This window comes from Thamnophis elegans, chromosome 2 (assembly GCF_009769535.1).
Source record: "Thamnophis elegans isolate rThaEle1 chromosome 2, rThaEle1.pri, whole genome shotgun sequence".
Classification (NCBI taxonomy): Eukaryota; Metazoa; Chordata; class Lepidosauria; order Squamata; family Colubridae; genus Thamnophis; species Thamnophis elegans.
In genome coordinates, this window is record NC_045542.1 from 37,344,700 (window position 1) to 37,364,040 (window position 19,341).

At 40.2% G+C, this 19,341-nt stretch overlaps 2 protein-coding genes across 4 annotated transcripts in view; one reads left to right on the forward strand and one right to left on the reverse strand.

Moving 5' to 3' along the window:
* Positions 1 to 1,081: 1,081 nt before the first annotated feature.
* DDX5 (DEAD-box helicase 5) lies at positions 1,082 to 7,676 on the reverse strand. Of its 2 annotated transcripts, none has more exons than XM_032209656.1 (13): positions 7,517 to 7,675; positions 6,114 to 6,279; positions 5,915 to 6,011; positions 5,697 to 5,830; positions 5,294 to 5,359; positions 4,771 to 4,912; positions 4,521 to 4,681; positions 4,181 to 4,353; positions 3,949 to 4,059; positions 3,531 to 3,592; positions 3,393 to 3,452; positions 2,009 to 2,233; positions 1,082 to 1,745 (listed from the first exon to the last, which is right to left on the reverse strand). In XM_032209656.1, the coding sequence occupies exons 1-13, from the start codon at positions 7,546 to 7,548 to the stop codon at positions 1,372 to 1,374; spliced, it is 1,803 nt and encodes a 600-aa protein (XP_032065547.1). In that variant the 5' UTR covers positions 7,549 to 7,675; the 3' UTR covers positions 1,082 to 1,371. The 2 variants fall into 2 exon arrangements, with proteins under 2 accessions (XP_032065547.1, XP_032065548.1); XM_032209657.1 differs by having other exon boundaries at positions 1,372 to 1,745; positions 7,541 to 7,676.
* A 3,373-nt stretch (positions 7,677 to 11,049) lies between these two features.
* CEP95 (centrosomal protein 95) overlaps positions 11,050 to 19,341 on the forward strand; it is a 43,282-nt gene continuing 34,990 nt past the window's right edge. Inside the window, exons 1-3 of one of the 2 annotated variants that reach the window (XM_032209655.1) lie at positions 11,050 to 12,056; positions 16,554 to 16,682; positions 17,692 to 17,799. In XM_032209655.1, coding sequence (XP_032065546.1) covers positions 12,044 to 12,056; positions 16,554 to 16,682; positions 17,692 to 17,799 — 250 coding nt within the window. In that variant the 5' untranslated portion in view covers positions 11,050 to 12,043. Of the gene's footprint in view, positions 12,057 to 14,809; positions 14,933 to 16,553; positions 16,683 to 17,691; positions 17,800 to 19,341 lie in introns of those variants that run through there. The other variant, XM_032209654.1, reaches the window with a different exon arrangement.

Here is a 19,341-nt window from a genome sequence, read left to right on the forward strand (position 1 = left end):
TCAACAGTGAAGATAAATACTTCAGTACTATTTGAATGCTTAAGGCCAATTTTAAATAACTAGGTTCTTTGTCCCCATGCCGATATTATTTTAAGAATTCATTTATCTCCTTGAACATCTGGAAACCTATGCAAATTAAGATTTGGATTGACAGAATCAGTGGCTCAACAGGGCCAGAGGAAATTTCTAGCATGCAACAGAATCGCATTATGGGCAAGTTGAAACGTATTAACTCAAACATTTATGTTTCCATGAAACGCAAGTTTATTTCTTAACATATTGAATATTTAATCCTAAAATAACTCCATCAGGGATCAAGGCTGTAGACTGTGATATTTGAGTTCTAAGCCTCGCGTTTAAACACAAAATCATCTGGATGGCCTTGGGCCAGTCACTTTGTCAATCCTAGGAGATAGGCAATGTTGCCAAAAACTGCAGACTTAGCTAAGATAGACAGGAGTCAACACTGAATCCAATGCCCAAAATCTCTAGAAATGTGTTTGGCAGTGTTCAGCCCTTATGGTTGTATTTAGAATATCTAATTCCCAAAACCATTTTAGGCCCCTAAGTATCTGAAGCTGTAATCTGCCCATATCAGCAATCTGTGTGGTTTATACAGCAAGAGAAGAGCAGTTTAAAGTCTAGGGACAAAAAAACCCCTAGTATAATAGAACCTTTACTATTGACATCCTTTATTAAAAGGTATTAAGTTTTCATGATAATGTTTAGTATCCCTTTGAATTATTCCCCAAAATTCAGGAACCTAGTTATAAATCTCCAAAATTATTTTCGTTGAAGGTTCAACTTGCCCTGTAACAGTCTATTTCCCATATAGCTTCACAAAGCAATGCTGGGGAAAAGAAGAAATATTTTCCAATGACATAATGAATCAGTTCCTGCTCATCGATCCCCATCTGAGGATTGCCAAGTCGGTCTCAAAAGGGCTTGAAAGAGATACAGGTAGTTCTTTCTTTGGTTTCCAAAAATTTCACAGCCACTGCATCAAATACGTGGCCTTTGTAGTATTAACAAACTAGCTTTGGGTTAGATCAATATAATCACTCAAATACCAAGACAATTCTGTTTTGAAATACCTTTATTGGAAGGCCATGCAATGCCTCCAGTTGTTGTTATTTCAAATCACTGTACATTTACTTTGTGAAAACACAGTCTGCATTTTCTAGTACAAAAAACTAAAAATCATTCAAGGAATGTAGAGAATATTCAACTTAAATAGCGGAAAAAGTGCACCATTGTTACTGCTGCACTGCAGATCTTTCTGCATGTTCCATAAGATATTAAATAACTATCTTTTTTCAACACACAATATAAAGAGCAATTATGAAAAACAAGACATTTAAATAGACTAAGTTATTGGGTATAATTTGCTGGCATTGGATAACCTATCATTGGCGTACCACCAGTTGTAGGGTATGCATACTGTTGTTGGTTCATTGCACTGTGCATGTTTGCCATGTTATTTCCATACTGCTGGTCGTAGCCATTTTGATAGGCTGAAGTGCCAGCCCTAAATCCACCTTGCATGCCAGCTGCGCCAAAGCTGCTACCAAAGGTAGTTCCGTTACCAAAACTTTGAGCACCAAAGCCACCATTCTGTGCTTTTGCTCCAAAGTCTCTCTTGCCCACTGCACCATAGGTTCTTTCAAAGTTTTCCCTTTCTCTAAAACCAAATCCACCTCTTTTACCCGCAGAGTATCTGTCACGTCGATCCCCTCTGGAGCGACCTGTAAAATGAAATAAAAAGGAAAATTAACAGGAGCCTCTCCTACTCCCAAGTTTCTTCCTCCAAAGGGGCTCTTTTTGGAGGCTTATAGTACTTCCCATTCAACAGAAACATGCTCAGATTCAACATATCTTTACATAATACAATTAAAGGACTAAAAATGTATCTTTGCCAAACACCATTACCAAAAATCTCTATTTCAGGCACTGAAATATTTAAGCTAAAAGGCAATTAAGAATCAATGGGTAGGCAAGTCATAATTACCTGAGCCTCTGTCTTCAATCAACTGGAGCAATTTGGGATTGATTGCTTGATTAGCTTCACGAAGTACAGAGATGAGGTCGCTTACTTGTTTTATATTATTAGGTGTGAAAAATGTGTATGCTGTGCCTGTTTTGGTGCTGCGGGCAGTTCGTCCAATTCGGTGGATATAGTCCTCAGAGGAGTTTGGGTAGTCATAATTGATGACAAATTTCACATCTTCCACATCTGTAAAATGTTGCAGTGCAGCAAAAGCAATGTACAAAATTTTGCACACCACAACAGTCAGATGAAAAAGCAAGTTAGATAGTAACAGATCTTAAGATGGTAACTGCTGAAAATAATGTTAATTATTCCAAAAAAGAAAAAAGAAAAATTGAGCATCGATGTACTTTTCCCTCTGAACTTCTTTGCAATTTATCCCATGATCTAAATCCTTACCAGAGTGCCCCTACAAGTCAAGTGACATCTGAACGCTTCTTGCAGTAGGACCAATAAGTTCACAGTAGCCTCTTCATGTGCTCCCAAGGACCTCACTTTAAACATGAGGTCTTGCCACGCACCAGAAGCTCAAAAAGAGGGCCACACTGCTCATCTTGCCAAGACCTTTTAACCGCAGCTGCAAGAAAAACATACCTGTCCCCGAAAGGTCATCAAGTTGTTTTCATGCACTGTGTCTCGTCTAGGCAAGAGCTTCCAAGAAGCCAGCGTTCACTTGAGTGTCTCTCTCTCTGGCAGGTCTCGACATGACGGTTAGGGTATAGGTGACGGAGGAACTCCAGGTTTGAAAAGCCACTTTGCTTTCCCACCCCAACTTGTAAATGAGAGGTGGACTTTCAAATTTCATGTGCCAGTACTCACCAATTTGTTCAAGGCTCAGTACATTTTAAAGCTGCTCTCTCCATTTCAAAGGTTGGGGGAAAAATACCAGGCCACTGAAGTTTGATTATTCTTCAACATTTCAGCAAACTCACTGAAATCCAAAGACTCACGGACCACAGCAAACAATATGCACACAGACTAAACAGCAGTGCACCATGGCAAGTCATGCAAAGCATGGAACAGTAGAAATAACCGGGCAAAAGTGAACCGTGAATGAAGCTACCGTTTGAGAGAACAGTTTATGGGACCGTAGTTTTAGTCTTTGCCTTTTGAAGATTACTGGCACACAATGATCAACTTTCACCTCTCTACTGGACTGGAAGCGTCCAGACGATCACTTCCACTAGACCTCCATCCCCCTCGAGTCCTCCGATAGTCATGCCTAGGCCTTGCCACAAAGACTGCACCTTTATGTGAAAAAACTTAGAAAAACGCAGAGGTTAAAGAAAGCAATTAACTTTCTTTAAAAAAAAACTCTATCACCCAGGACTAGAGTTGTACTAACCTAGACCTCTGGAGGCAACATCTGTAGCAATCAGAATAGGAGCTTTCCCATGTTTGAATTCTGTAAGAAATAGCCAGGATTAGTCTGCTTCTCACTAAATATTTTGCAGAATTATTGTTTATTATCTTTTTTACTCACCATTTAAAACCCAGTCTCTCTCCTGCTGACTTTTGTCACCATGGATACCCATTGCTGGCCACCTGTAATTATATTTAACATCATATATCACTTTTTCAAACCAGTAGCTCAACTGATAGTGCCATTTGTCACATCAATCAGAAATGTATAGGATTCCTGCATGAAAAAATATTCCATTTTGTTCAGGAATGAATTGCTGCGTGGGCAGAATCATAATTTAAAGAAAGTATGACAATACTGCTTTATGCAAGACACAGTATCCAATTAAGTCTCCTTTCCCAGTACCCAATTTCAGGCAGTAAGGCTAGAGAAAGGCTACAGGAATGGACTAGAAGTATTAGAGAATTAAAGATGAAGGAGATTAATTCAGGTATAAAGCCTATTTCTTCCAATTATTTTAAAGAAAGATATTGCTTACCCATCTCTCCTCATTTTTCTTGTTAGATCATCACATCTTCTTTTGGTCTCCACAAACACAATTGTCTTATTTTCTTTTTCACTCATAATTTCTTCCATCAATCGAATAAGCCTAATTACAATGAAAGTATTTAGTGATAAAATTGACTAAAAATTTAATAAAATTGAAAAGTATACCATATAAAAATCAATCTATGCCACCACTATGAAGAAAATCAATCAAATTTACTTACTTGTCATCCTTCTCTACATCATGACAAACGTCCACTATCTGCAGAATGTTGTGGTTTGCACTTAGCTCCAATGCCCCAATGTTGATGTGTACATATTCTTTTAAGAAGTCTTCTGCAAGCTGCCTAACTTCTTTAGGCCATGTTGCACTCCACATCAGTGTCTGCCTATCAGGCTAGAAGTAAATTAACACTTAACAATGTATGTGAAGTGGTATATAAGTCTTAAGTGCTATTGCTATTAGCTACTTCAATCGCTACCTACAGAATCTGAAACAAGCATGTTCCAAGGCAGAATTACCTATCCTTCAGCACATTATCAAGCATGAATATTGATACTTACTCTAATCTGTTCAACAATTTTTCGGATCTGAGGTTCAAATCCCATGTCAAGCATTCTATCAGCTTCATCAAGAACAAGGTAAGTGCATCTCCGTAGGTTGGTTTTGCCAGCTTCTAAAAAATCTATGAGTCTACCAGGTGTTGCAATGCAGATTTCCACACCTGAAAGAAGTAATAAATGTGGTGGATACAGTTCTATAATTTCCTAAATCATGTTTAGGAGAAATCTGCTAAACAATCCTTTTTAATACCTCTCTCTAGATCACGTATTTGTGGTCCCTTTGGAGCACCGCCATAAATACAAGTAGACTTTAAACGGCAAGCTCTACCATATTCTGCAGCCACCTGCTGCACTTGCTGAGCCAATTCTCGAGTCGGTGCCAGCACCAGACACTATGGAGAGAAATACAAATACAAAATTAAGACAAAATTACTGAACTTGTTGCTATTAAGTTATATTAAATACTATAACCAAGGCTTAGTTGTATCAAACAAACCCATTGATATCAATAGGTTTTTAGTTACAATCAATATAATTTGCATTATTTCACCGATTCCAGCCCGGAAGGTACATTACTTCATTTAAGAGATGCCTTGAAATATAATTTGATTTTAAAAGGTAATGCTAAAAATTAACTGATTATATTTTCCCACTAGGAAATAGCCAAATTTCAACTTAATTATACCAAGAATGCTACTGTATTGCAGAGACAATCAAAACTAACAGTCATCTCCCTCCTTCCCAAAATAAGAGTCATAGGTTCAAATACTTACAATAGGCCCATCTCCTCTCTCTAGGAATGGTTGATGATTTATATGTACTATGGCTGGCAACAAATACTATTAAGGAAAAGAAAATGGGTGATTGTGAATCCTCTTAACAATATAGCAATAGCAATAGCAGTTAGACTTATATACCGCTTCATAGGGCTTTCAGCCCTCTCTAAGCGGTTTACAGAGTCAGCATATCGCCCCCACAGTCTGGGTCCTCATTTCACCCACCTCGGAAGGATGGAAGGCTGAGTCAACCTTGAGCCAGTGAGATTAGAACCGCTGAACTGCAGATAACAGTCAGCTGAAGTGGCCTGCAGTACTGCACTCTAACCACTGCGCCACCTCGGCTCTCTAATATGTTTCATTAATTTAAGATATGTCAAGAACAGCAATAACTACTTACCGACAGTGTCTTCCCTGATCCAGTTTGTGCTACACCAACCATATCTAGTCCACTCAAAGCAACAGGCCAGCCTTGAGCCTGAATAGCAGTTGGTTCTGTAAAGTTCTGTCTCTGGATTACTTCCATAACATTTGCTAGAAGATAAAACACTTTCTAATTAACAGTCCAAAAATCCATTTTAAAACTGCCAGGCTACATTATCAGTATTATTTTCTTACCAGGAAAATTAGCTTCATAAAAATTCATAACTGGTTTGGGACAGTTATGACCTTTAACAGTGATTTCTTTGCTTGCTCTATACTGTTCAATCTCTTGCTGCAAAGAAAGCAAAATATCATTTCAGTGGATAACATTTACAAAAACCAATACTGCTTCTAGACTACAGAGAAAGTTAAAATACAAGACATGTTTCCATACCATAGCACGCCGAGCAACATCGGGATGTTCCTGATAGAAATTTTTTTCAAATTTAGGAAGCTCATCTATATTCCATTTCTTCTTGGTAAGCTTTTCTCCAGGATTTCCAAATTTCTTCCCCCCTAAAGATCCCCCTCTACTTCCTCCAAAACGAGGGCCACCAAACCTGCAAAAGCAAATTACCAAAAATAAATAAAAGCTTAAGCCATGCTGGTTTTTTTTTTACAAAACAAATGTTGGTACTGCACTGTTTATTATCACCAAACCTCAAAATTAATCCAAAATTAAGCACAACCAGAAAAACCAGCGGGAGGTGGGGGAGTGGATCAATCCAAACCACATTATCTTCTAAACAAACGTCTTAATTGTTTGGAACTCCCTCTCTGCGTCAGGCTCCGAAGTGGGCGGGAAAGAATTACGAAACCTGCCCGATTTCAACAAGAAGCTGGCTTTCCAGGCAACAGGATTGTTTCTTTAAGAGATTCGTAAAAAGGCTCCTCTCGCACGGCGTGGGAGGGAAGGTTTGTGCGCAAGCGCCGGCGGATACCAAAGGGGTTTCTTTAAAAGCTCCGACCGCTATGTCGGAAAAGCAGCGTCGTCCCCTCCGCGCAAGTAAATCAGCCTCGCTACCCGCCTCTGGCTCCCCTTTTGTCTCTCTCTGCGCCACGCCGCAAAACAAGAAGCGATGGCGGGGGACGAAGGGGGCGGCCGGCCGGCGCTGCGCCCTCCCACACAAAAGGGAATTCGGGTCCAGCGGGTTTCCAGGGGGGCTTCTCCTCGCTTTTGTCTTTTTTTTTTCCGTCTACGCCACATTTTCCGTCGGCGCGTCCATTTTAACGCCGGGGCGGGGATAAGAGAGAAGCAGGCGGAGAGGAAGAACAAAGACGACGACGGCAGCAGAAGCGGCCGCCGCCGGCATTTTGATTTTCCTCTCAGCCACCGCATGGCGGGGCTAACCATTAACACTGCCGGGGACCATTTTTTTTGTGAGACATAAGGAAGCCGCTTTCGACGAAAACGCGGCAAAGACGATGGTTTTAATCGCACCGCTTCCTTCTCGTCCCTTTTTCCTCGCCAATGCCGTTCATCTGCCCCCCCCCCCAAAATCCTACCGCCTCTCCCTCGCCCCTTCCCCCTCCGACTTTCCGAGGCCTCGGCATCCGGCCGCGGCTTCCAAGGATTTCTCGAAGCGCTCGGCTCTCCTTTCCAGAGAGGCTTCGGGCGCCGATTGTTTTCCCCCCGCCCGCCTTTTCCCGTCACGCGCGCGGCCATCGGCGGCGCTGGGGAAAACGGCGCGTTAAGCCTCCGCCGCCATTTTAACGCTCCAGCTTGCCACCCGGCACAAGAAATGGCTGAGCCTCGGCAGAGGCCGAGCCGACTCAACCGAGCCCCCAACGGCTCACCCGCGGTCCCTCTCACTGGAATACCCAGGCATGTTGACGACGACGGCGACGAACGCGGCCTTTAACAGAGCGGGGATCGAGAAGTCCGCAACCGAAATTGAAGCCGATGACGAGGGCGATTGAATGGGGAGTGGCCGAGCAGCCGGATGCCGGTTATATACCCGGCACCGCCACGAATGTCGGGAAGCCGGCTTCTGGCGTCACTGAAGGTCCCGCCCACTTCTGTGCTCTGAGTTCTTGTTCGAACGGCTGAAGGGCTCTCTCCGCTTTTCCTTGGAGGCGGGACTTACGAGGCGAGTGGCGCGTGCGCTGTAGCCTATGAGCTCAGCAAGTGCCCTTCTGTGAGGTGGAAGGAGCTGGTCGGCTGGCGAGGCCGATTGCCTTTTTCATCTCCAACAAACGGAAAAGCCCAGCTCATGATGTCGTCACTTACAGCTCTGTGTAAGCTTTGCCCTTCCCCCATTTGCCTGTTTTTCCGCTTCGTGCCCTCTATTTCAGAACTTGAGTTGCTCACGCTTGCTCAGACCCTAAGGTGTTTCGTTTATTAGGAATTTGGCTGTCTTTTAAAACAATATAAGCAAAAATTTGAGTCTCTTGTAGGAGTCAAGCCTCTGAGCATCCTGGATTTCCACGCAACTTTATCAAAAAGTCCCTGATAGCTCAACCCAGTAAAGCACCAACACAAGAGTCACACTGCCATACATAAGTACATCTCAGAAACCACCAACAAACTACTACAACCACATGGAATGAGCATAGCACACAAGCCAACTAAAGCCCTTCAAAGCATCCTAAGGAAACCAAAAGACGCAGCAACCCCAGAAGAAAAAACAGGAGTCATCTACAAAATTCAATGTAAGACCTGTAATTTAGGACAAACAGATAGAAGACGGGCAGAACACATCCATGAACACTAATAGTCAGAAGAGATGATGAAAATTCTTTAATTTTACAAAATATAGACAGATTTAACCATAGTTTCAACTGGGAAAATGTCACCATCCTAGACCAGGCCAAGTCCAAAAATGCCAGAGAATTTCTAGAAGCCAGACACACTGACAAATTAGCCATTAATAGATAACATAGACATTAACGACATCTATAGACTATGCAAAAGAGACAATCAACCAGCCAAAAAGGGAACAAAAAGACCCAAACACCTCTCCACCAGCAATCAGCATAGATTAACTCCAAGGTTAACATCAAATCAAGAATCAAATAATCAATATCCCAATCAAGAAATTTCCAGAGACAACATTCCAACCAAAGAATCTCTAAGACTGCCTCCACCATCACTGATAGGGCAAGCTACTGACAGAAAACCACAATCCCTAACACGGATAATGTTGCTAGTTTGGGTAATGAAGTGTTTGCAAGAAAACAAGTTTAGAGAGCAGCAAGGAACAACCCCACCACCACCAAATTCTGGATTTCAGTTTCTGCTTTCATGTTTATCTAATGTTCAGTTCTGCTTTCATGCTTATTTAATGCACTTAGCATTCTTATACAAATGAATGAACTTGTTCTCACTTGGATTGCCACATGGTTGTTTCTATCACCAGCTTTGCTCTAACATACAACTTTATTGAAGTGTCCATATGGTCATTGTGCTTTATTGTACAATCAGTTCCATGCCAACGTCATAGTGTTGTAGTATTTGTAAGGCATGTCTATGAATAAAACAGAGTTCAGGAAGCACAGCCACCTCTCTAAAAATCAGCAAAACTTTCATGTCTAATCTCTGTTTTGGCAGGAAAAGTATGCCTGGTTTTCATTCCACCACATAAATATCCATTTGGTAAAACATGAAACTACAGGAAAGCCACACAATTGACATGTGCTGAAAAAAAAACTCATTTGTCTGATGAGAGTTTTTGCAAAGAAAGAAGTATTTGATTGTATAATAAATGTAGCGGCTACCTTTAATGTAATGAAATATTCAGACTGGCTGAGGAGTTGCTTACCAGAGTTCTTCCAGTATGTTTTTAAGAGAACCAGAATTGGGAATAGTTCAGAGGGTGAATTAGGAATGAGAGATAACAAATTCCATTCTATTCCCAATTATGAAAGCTCACTGGACTTTTAGTCCCACTATTCCAATCCAGTCTGTTCTACAGGCTTGCTGTTGTGCAAAAAAATAGTTGAAGGGCAGAGATGCTGAGAGTGCCTGAGTTTTATACCCTCTCTGGGCTTTTGAATTTGAGCTTGTATTATGATTGGTTGTCAGACTCCCATGGGTTCATGCAGGAGCAACTCTGTAGGCTGTCTTGAGTTCCAAGCTTGGTTGACTTTTGCTTGGTTGACTTTTGCTGGGTGATGATGTACTGAAAGGGCTTTGGGATTCCTGTTATGAAGGAGGTAGATCTTTGTTATGTAGAATAGACTGGCCCAGGCCTTAATGGCCCATTGACAAAGGTGGGGGGGTGAGTTTCTGCCTCCCCTTTTAGGGGAAATATTCTGCCCTTTTAATATTTCCTAAATATTTCCTAAAATATTTCATTTTCCTAGGAGAGGGGTGGATGCTAACTTCCTACAGATCTGAATGCCCAGTCCAACAATATGTATATTTAATATAAAGGAATTTAATTACATTGTTATAATACTGCATAGTCAAAGAGTCAGATCATTAATAATATGCTGTATATTCTGCTTAACCTATTTAGTTGCTAACATCAGCAATAAAATAATAGTACAAGAATAGTAATACATTCACACAAGAAAAAAGCTTACTTTATCAAATATATTGTTTAGGGAAACTTAATAAACTAAGAAAGAAAAAAAAGCAAGATTTTTATTGATGATTGAGCCTAACATAAAACAAGCAAACATAGTATTTTAGATCTGGAACAGCACAGTAGATGTTAAATAAAACTAAAAGAATTAGAAAATAGCATATAGCTCCCCTTAAGCAACGAATTACAGTCGCATCACAGTGACAGAATAGTAGTTACTGCAGAGTTTCAGGGAACTCTAGTGCTAAACAACATCACAACAATGTAATTAAAACAATCCTAGCACATACTGTTCTGCTCCCATGTGACAAATCAGGAAAAAGACAATCAGAAATAAGGTGTGTTAACACAAGACTGTTAACTTTTTGCAGGAAAAACAGAGATTGAAAACAACAGTCAGTCTGAAGAAACCGAACCGTAGCAAGTATTAACCACAAAAAGCAGCAATTAGCAGCACCCCTGGGATTTTCATGCTTTTCACAGTGATTCCAGTGGGACTTTCAACACCTACAAGAAGCAAAACACAGGTAGTCCTCAACTTACGACCACAACTGAGCCCAAAATTTATGTTGCTAAGGGAAACAGTTAAATGAATTTGGTCCCATATTACAACCTTTCTTACCACAATTGTTAACTGAATCATTCCAATTGTTAAATTAGTGTCATAGTTGTTAAGTGAATCTGACTTGTCCATTGACTTTGTCAGAAAAAAATCACAAAAGTTGATCACATGACTCTGGGACACTGCAACCTTCCTGATTCAGTTGCCAAGTGTTTGAATTTTGATCACATAACCACAGGGATGCTGCAACAGTTGTAAGCGTGAAAAACAGTTATAACTCACTCTTTTCAGTGTGCTTTGAATGGTCAAGAACTACCTGTACAGAAAAATTTTCCAGATGAAATGCAACTCCATCATATCCAGATTGATGGATGATTTGGGGCTCAAAGGTGTTTAATGGCTGTAAGGTAAATGTAAAGGTTCCCCCACACATGCGTGCTAGTCATTTCCAGCTCTAGGGGTGGTGCTCATCTCCATTTCAAAGCCGAAGAGCCAGCACTGTCTGAAGACTTCTCCGTGATTATGTGACTGGCATGACAACACCAAAGACATATGTGGCACTGTTACTTTCCCACCAAAGTGGTCCCTATTTTTTTACTTGCATTTTTTACGTGTTTTCAAACTGCTAGGTTGGCAGAAGCTGGGACAAGTAACGGGAGTTCACCCCACTATTTTTTCATGTGTACTTTCAGTTAAAACCATAACTTTCTTGTGCTGTGGTTACTGTGCTGCACTAGTTAAAAAAACCTTGACTCAACAAGATATAATCTCACCACATCAGTCACTTTTCTAGATTGTGTGCATGGTTTGGTATATCTCAGATGTTTTGGAGTGTTCAAACACTGCAGTATTATTCATTTCTACTTACAGTATTTTCACTAATATCAACATGTGGCATAATTGAACATACCATACCTTTGGGCAAATTTTAGTAATGCTACATTTCAGGCACCTGAAAGTTGATGATTCAAACAGATCCAAATGCAGGATGCTACACTTCAGATTTTGTTTCATTTTTGGATGGTGCATTATATCCTCTTGTAAGAAGGAAATTATTTTTATTATAGTGAACTATTGTTTATCTTAGGGTTTTGCAAAACATTCCATGTACCAAATACTTCCCACATAGAAGAGCTGATTTTTGGATAGTCTATGTCTGAAAGGAAAAGTGTTTCCACTGAGTTGCCTACAAATGGAAGAAAACAAGTTTGAATACAGCTATTCCACCCAGAAATGGTTGACTGGAGTAAGTATCAGGAATAAAACAAGAAAATCAGTAACAGGCTGGGGCACCAAACAGAGGATAAGGCAAATATTTGAAAGAAGGCAGGTTGGTGGGATATGCTGCACGGAAATTCTATTCTTTGCTTCTGAGACCATGCAAACAACAACCAGCTACATGGGCCATTGCCTGTCTAGCAAAGGCTTAAGAGAGGGAGAGAAGGCATCCAGAAGATTGAACTGGGATTTCAGTAGCAACCTAGCATACAGCAGATGAGGGCAGGGGCTGGGGAGGGCAGTTCCTACACCAGCTTTGCCCAACTCATCCCATAAAATCACCCCAAGATCACTCCAGAATTTGTTTTATTGCAAAGGTTTTTTTTACAGTTTGTCATCATTTCCAGCATTCAAAACACAACCTGTTTGTATTTTGTGTGCACACACTGATTTTCTTTGGCATGCAGAGGGTCTCCAATTGTAGCAATAAATGGAACATGTATGTATCATTTATGGCTATGATCAGGGCCATCTGCACAATTAACCAACAATTAACAATTGTTAAGTTGCCAGTGGAACAGTTTACCTTCAGAAGTTGTAGATGCTTCATCACTGGAGGTTTTTAAGAAAAGACTGGACAACCACCAGTCTGAAATGGTAGAGCATCTCCTGCTTGAACAGGTGATTGAAGTAGACCTTCAAGGTCCCTTCCAGCTCTATTTAGATTAATTGGCGAGAGCGGAGGTTTATTGTCCAAGCTTGTGGGTTGGTTTCCGAATGTTTCGTTACCAGGCTAGGTAACAACTTCAGCAGAATTTAGGGAATGTCAGTATTGGTGTTCTTCTATTTATAAGGGCTTTATGTGGTAAATAGATCTTGTGATCACATCAGATGAAGTTCTTGTGATAAGTCTTGTGTGGAGTCAGGTGTGGGTGGTGAACAATTGGTATATAGGTTGGATGTTTTTCTGTTTAGTTAATATTACACTTTAGGTTCTTCAGGTATGCCAGTTCTCCTGCTCCAGCTGTCTTATTGAGATATCAGGCTGAAGGGAAATAGTAATAAGGATATACTAAATAATGCCAGAATATAAAATACTGGAATACTAGATGATGCCTTTGTATACTGGTATTTGTAGACATTGGATACTTGCATGCTGTAAATATCTGTATTTCCTGCAACTAACGAACATTATTATTAGGGTCTGTAAAAATATCTGACATCTGTCAAGACATATGTTCCTGGCTTCCTATTAGAACCCATAATCAATCCCCTTATCTCTTCCAGGGAGCTAAGTGATCAATTGAGAGGACAAAGGGAGAGACAAGGAAGAGATAAGGCTAAGACAAGACTAATTAGGGAGACCACAGTTGAGGATTTTAACTGATGTTTATAATGTTTTTGGTGTTTTATAACATTTCTAACAATGTAAAAGGAAAACCATTCCCTCTCTTGTGTGTGGCTCTTCCATGCGTATCCTTGGGTATGTTTGGAACGGCTGACCATCATGTCTTTAACCTTGATCAAGATTAAATGCTGATTGTTATTCAAGCCTCCCTTTAAGTTTCATTTTTGACTTTCTGTGGCTTAAGTGTATCATAGGACCTAACAAGGCAAATAAGAATCAAATAAATCACCCCCTTCTGCTTCCTGCTCCAAATGAACGTTGCTGCACTGCAACTTCTCCTCAGGCAAGACCATTTCTTTTTCCAGGAATAAACTGAAAGTTCAAACAACCCACCTCCAACGTTCTCCACCTCAGATTGATTTCTGACCTTAGGTTGATGGATGGGTGCCTTCCCCAGGCCTCCCTTTCTTGTCTTGACATCCAAACAGGGGCACAGTGGGGTCCTTGGTTTCCTGTGAGCTTGTTTTCTTGCAGACATTTCATTACCCAACTTAGGTAAGATCATGATATTTCGATTGTTTGGATAATGAAACGTCTGCAAGAAAACAAGCAAGTTCAGAGACAACCCAGGACCCCTCATTTGGACCCTGAGCTACAAATATTCTGTATTGGGGCATGGAGATTAATTGGTGGAAAGGGGAGCTTCTGCAGTTGCTTTTTCCACAGAAGATCTTAAGGTCAGAAAGAGTGTGTGTGTCGATGGAGATTCTCAGTCACCCAGGTCATGGTTGTCGCAAATGTTTTTTTAAGAACCAACTGGACTTTTTGGTTTTTCTTTAACGATGTTTCGCTTCTCATCCAAGGTCCTTCAGCTCTGACCGATGGTGGGGAATAGAAGGATTGATAATCCTTGCAAACAGCTGGTTAAGAATGCAAATGTGTGTGCGTGGCATTTTGCATTTTTTTGCCCCTGGATGCCAACCTAGCTTCAAATCCTTGCAGGAGAAGCTAGATACCAGTCAAGCATACTAAGGTGCCCACAACTCTCCGAATGACCCTGGGCATGCATCTCAGTCTACCGCCAGTCACAAGATTGTTGCGAGGGGAGGAAGCAAGGCGTGCCAACGCTCGCGACAAACAGCCTAACAGAATGCGACCAGCAGCGCCCTGTTCCCGCTCGAGGCTTTACGTTGCGCGCGCGGCCTCTGTTTCTCTTCCCCCACCCACCCCGGGAACTTGGTTTTTTTTAAAAAAAACAAAGCCTTCGCTCATAATCCACCCCTCGTTGCCATAGAAACCGACGTTAGCGGAAAATAAACAATAAGCGTAACTGAACAGCATTATTACCCCATCCGGAACTAGGCGAGAGAGGGGGGAAAGGGAGTAAAAGCCAAAAGTAAGTCCCGCCTTTTCCGCTTCTGGCTGACCAATCATCATGCAGAAGTCCGGAGAGCGGTGCAGGATTTAAATCGCCGAAGCTTTGGCGTTCTGCGTTTCGGCTGCTGGGCGCGGTTTTTGCGTGAAGGGTTGCGGAATGGCTTCTGCTGCGGAAAGAGGTGGGTGGGATTGGGGAGTGGGATTCAGTCTCTCTCAAAAGGAGAACCTTAATGTTTCTCTTATGCTTTCCTGTTGCCATCCTCCTTGCACAAATGGTGCTGCTCAGTGAAAACATCCTTTAAAAAAATATTCAATTCCTCAAGACCTTGCACGAGGAGAATCGTGTTAGTAGTCTGTTACAGCTCCAGTTGGGAAAAATATACGTGTCGTAAGATCCGCGTACGTGTGAATGAGCATCAAGACCTGGGCAAAGTTGCTTTCTTAGCAACAGTGTAGTTTAACAACATATTTATGCTATTTATGTTTTAGTGGTCATTCTCTTTTCTCTGGGAGTAATGGAAAGGATAGTAAGACATTCTGGCATGCTATAAGTTAGCTTGCAACTTTAAAAACGGAGGAGAGGAAGCAAAGCCGGTAGTAGGTTGTGGTAAAACTGATTATATTGTTGATGAAGTGAAGTGTAGTAATTGCACAAACAAGCCTCCTGTTGCATAAAGCAGGAGGAATTGTTAATATTCTAAAACAGATTTCCCTATTTAAAATGTTTTAGTAAGTTGTATATGTAACCTTTTTATCCAAAATTGATACTGATTGTCTCAGATAGTTTGCTTACCCACTATAACATATTTGCATAATATGCAGAATGATACATCTTTGAGATTGGTTAAAACCTACACACAGTGTAATTAGCTAGAGGTGATTGAGTGAGTTATAGGCTGTTGTAAGAAAAAACAGCTGGAGGACCATCTGTTCCATACTCTTTACACCTCCTGTACAATGACATGACTGCCATTATGGTCTGGCTTTAGAATATCCTACCGAGTAATTCCCTTACATTTGAAATAGATCTTGTTGATTTTTATTGGAATTGTTTCTGAGTAGATTTAAGGACCAGATTAAGGGCTATGTAGTTGCTAAGAGTCTATGGCACATCAGATTGGGATTGCATTGTGGAGAACTGCTGGCTTTGAAAAAAACATATTTGTAATACTTATAGTTTGCCTTTGCTTGGTTTGGCACTATTGCATTGTGAGATGGGACTTCTGATAAAAAGATGGGCAACTGATGACACACCAGATTTTATTTTTCTTTGTATTTTATACATTGATAAAACAATAAAAGTCATGAGGTAAAACATAGTGAGATGGTGTAATTCAATAACGTCCAGAGAACTATGGTTTTTAAAAAAATAAAATAGATGGTAGAATTAAAATGTATTTTTCCTGTTCAAATAGTTCAAAGAAATTTGAGTAAAATGGTGAAAAAAGATCAGTTATTTCCAATAAGTATCAAGCACAATACTTAGTTACTTGGATTTTGCTAGTAATCTCCAGAATGTAGATAAAGTTAATAGAATTTGAGATGGGAAGATATTCAGTTTTACTAAACTAAACATCCCTACGGGCACAATTTCATTTTGTGGGAATTAGAGTGTGATTTACTAGATTTTGGTTACAACATTTGGATTCAAGTAGCTGAGTTCTATTTTTAATCCTAGTAAAAGCATAAAAAAACTTTATTGGGCTGCTTGGTAAAAAGGTCTGAATCCCTGTTTATGCTAATGCATCTGTTTTTTTCTAAAACCATAACATTTCATTTTCTCTTACAATTTTAAAATAGATTGGGTGGATGTTGCCAATGATCTTCTGACAAAATGTAACATACAGCTGCATGTTAATAGTCTCTCTGACTGTGGAGCTGAAGTTTTTGTTCATCTTTATGAATCAATATTAGGAGAAAAAGTCCCTGGTAAGAATGCATGTATCTTGCATTATCCTTACAGCAAGGTAACAGTTCCATATTTACATTTGAAACACTTTGGGCATAAATCTAGGTTAAGAGGTTTAATAACTTAATTTTTTAAGCTTAATTTTCCTCATTGCTTTTGCATTTAAAGGAAAAGTATTCTGAGTTTGGAAAACAAATATAAAAACTCTTAAATAGAGGGTGAATCTCAATTCAGGTTTTAATATTTATCTTGTCTGCCTGTCTGGGTTGCTCTCCCAAACACTTCCCCCCTTTTTGTCTTCTGTATCTGGAATTTTCAGAGTCACCCTTGGGGTATCAGTATGTCTGAGCTGATAAATTATAAATCACAATAATCTCTATATACTGTAAAGTAGAGCCTCAATGAAGTAGATGTCAGACACAAGAAACCAGGAGCCAAGATAGAGTTAAGAAAGCACTGTAGGTTGCACAAGAATCGCATCTACTAACGTTCAAGGCAAATTGATAAGAGTCAACGGACTTCAAGGGGGGCTGGACTTAGGTCTCTTTCAGAGACTTCAGATGGATGATGTGTTTGACCCCGCCCTTGGGCTCAGCCTGGTCATCTACAGTAGAGCCTCATCAAAGGTAGAAAAGTTTAATTCTGAATTTGTGGATAATGTGGACAAGCTATCTTTTGTTTCTCATATATGTAAGAGGTATGTTTGTGTGAGGGAGAGTGCGGGGGGGGGGGGGAGTAAATATAAGGGGTCTCAGTGGTGGTGGGAGCACTCTGGACTATGACCACCCAGAGGGGCTAGAAGAGAATTTTTAGGCCTTTTTAAGATGTTCAGATAGTGACGAGAATACCATGTTGGAGTATTTTTTACATTCTGTGCAATAATTCATTGTTCACTTCAGAATTATATGCATTTCTACAATATTGGGGGGCGGACCTTACTTGCTCTCAAAAGATTTAAGATGCAGTTCATTTATTTGACTTTATAGTATATTGTAATGCACAGTAGTAATGTCAAAAAGTTGTTAACAGATTTCATAGCTGTTCCTACTTGCCAAGAAGACAATATTCATAATGTGCAGGCGGTGATAGATTCTTTGGCCCTGGACTACTTGCAGATCAGCTTGTCACATATAACTGGTGAGTATAACTAAAAACAATTGTTGCAAAAATGTACCATACTTTTGTGATATAAGATGGTTAAAAATAGCTATTTGTCTTAAGTTAATCTACATTTGATCGTACTTTGGGCCAATGGAAATTTATTTCAAGTTAGATGCTTCTTTATCTACATTTGCAATATGGAGATTCTTAGATACTTTTTATGGAATTTTATTTTTCTTTTGCTTACAAGTAAGTTCTTCTAAAGTTCTGTGACAACTGCTGAGCAATCTGCTCCAAAGTACTTGCTCTCAAATTGTTCTAGTAAAATCAATGAAATAAAATAAAGTTTTCAGTCTTAGAAATGTCTATTCAAAAGTAAGATTTAGGGAAGGTTGTTTTCAAGTAGGCAGAAGTATCGTATTTTTTGGACTATCACATGCTTCAGACTATAAGACGCACATTAGCTTTAGAGGAGGAAAACGAGAAAAAAAATCTGCCTCTGCTTCCCAGCATCCATCTGTTATTCGTCTGGCTAGCATCCTTGCAGCAAACAGAAAACAGCCTGATCAGCTTCAGCATGTTATTGCAGCCCCAGCAGGTGGCTCGTTATGGCGCATTCTGTTGTGCCCACCACCAGTCAACTGAGCTGAGCTGATGCCGCTGCTGGGAAACGCTGGAGGCTTTGCTGCCAAGCAGCTGATTAGTGGTTGTATTGGCCTCCTGGAATACTGCTGATCAACTGTTCTAGGGGATTGCTGTGGGCCATTTGCCGTGGCCATGGCCCATTCACATTCACCTTCACAGCCGCCCATTTGCTGTGGCCCAATCGCCGCAATTGGAAGCGAACGAGCAGCGGCAGCAACAATAGGGAGTCGTAGCAATCCCCTCTGCCTACAACAGCTGGTTGGTGCTGCACCAACCCTCTTCCCTCCCCATCGCAATATACGCTTTATAAGACACACAGACATTTACACCTACTTTGGGGTGGGGGGAATGCATCTTATAGTTTGAAAAATATGGCAGTTTTAATCTGCTTTACAGATTTTAAATCCATTGCTGAAAATTTGAAATAGGTTTTGATGGCATAAAATTATTACAAAGGTACTTTCAGGCATGCCTTATTTTTATAAATGCTATAGTCAAAATGAACGAGAACACAATTATACTATAGACCTTTAACTATAGTAAAATAGTAAAATTTATGGCAACTATTTGTTGTGTTATGCTCAAACAAACCTTGGTCAGTCTCAGCAATATTGAAAGCTGTGCTATCTTTTGCATTAACATCAAGGAGGATGCTTTTATACTACATTCGAACTTCATTAGTACTAAAAAAAATTAATTAGCTGATTAAAAACTTGCGTTTAATACAAGATACTTCCACCAGGCCTTAATAATGTTTTATCTGGCAAATAAAGTGAACATTGGTAACGACAAATTCAGTTGTAATTATAAGTAAATGTTTCCAAAGAATCTTGATAGTACACATTATGTAACAAGTGCTTATCTTTGTTTACACAATAAACAAGTCAGTACCTAGATTTAAAACTGGCAAAGAATCAGTTTCTCATCTAAAGT

Coding starts and splice junctions, on each gene's coding strand:
- DDX5 (XM_032209656.1), bottom strand. CDS start 7,548: ATGCCTGGGTATTCCAGTGAGAGGGACCGCGG. Junction 4,354..4,520: donor AAATTGTTGAACAGATTAGA/GTAAGTATCAAT, acceptor ATTTACTTCTAG/CCTGATAGGCAGACACTGAT. Junction 1,746..2,008: donor GATTGAAGACAGAGGCTCAG/GTAATTATGACT, acceptor TTCATTTTACAG/GTCGCTCCAGAGGGGATCGA.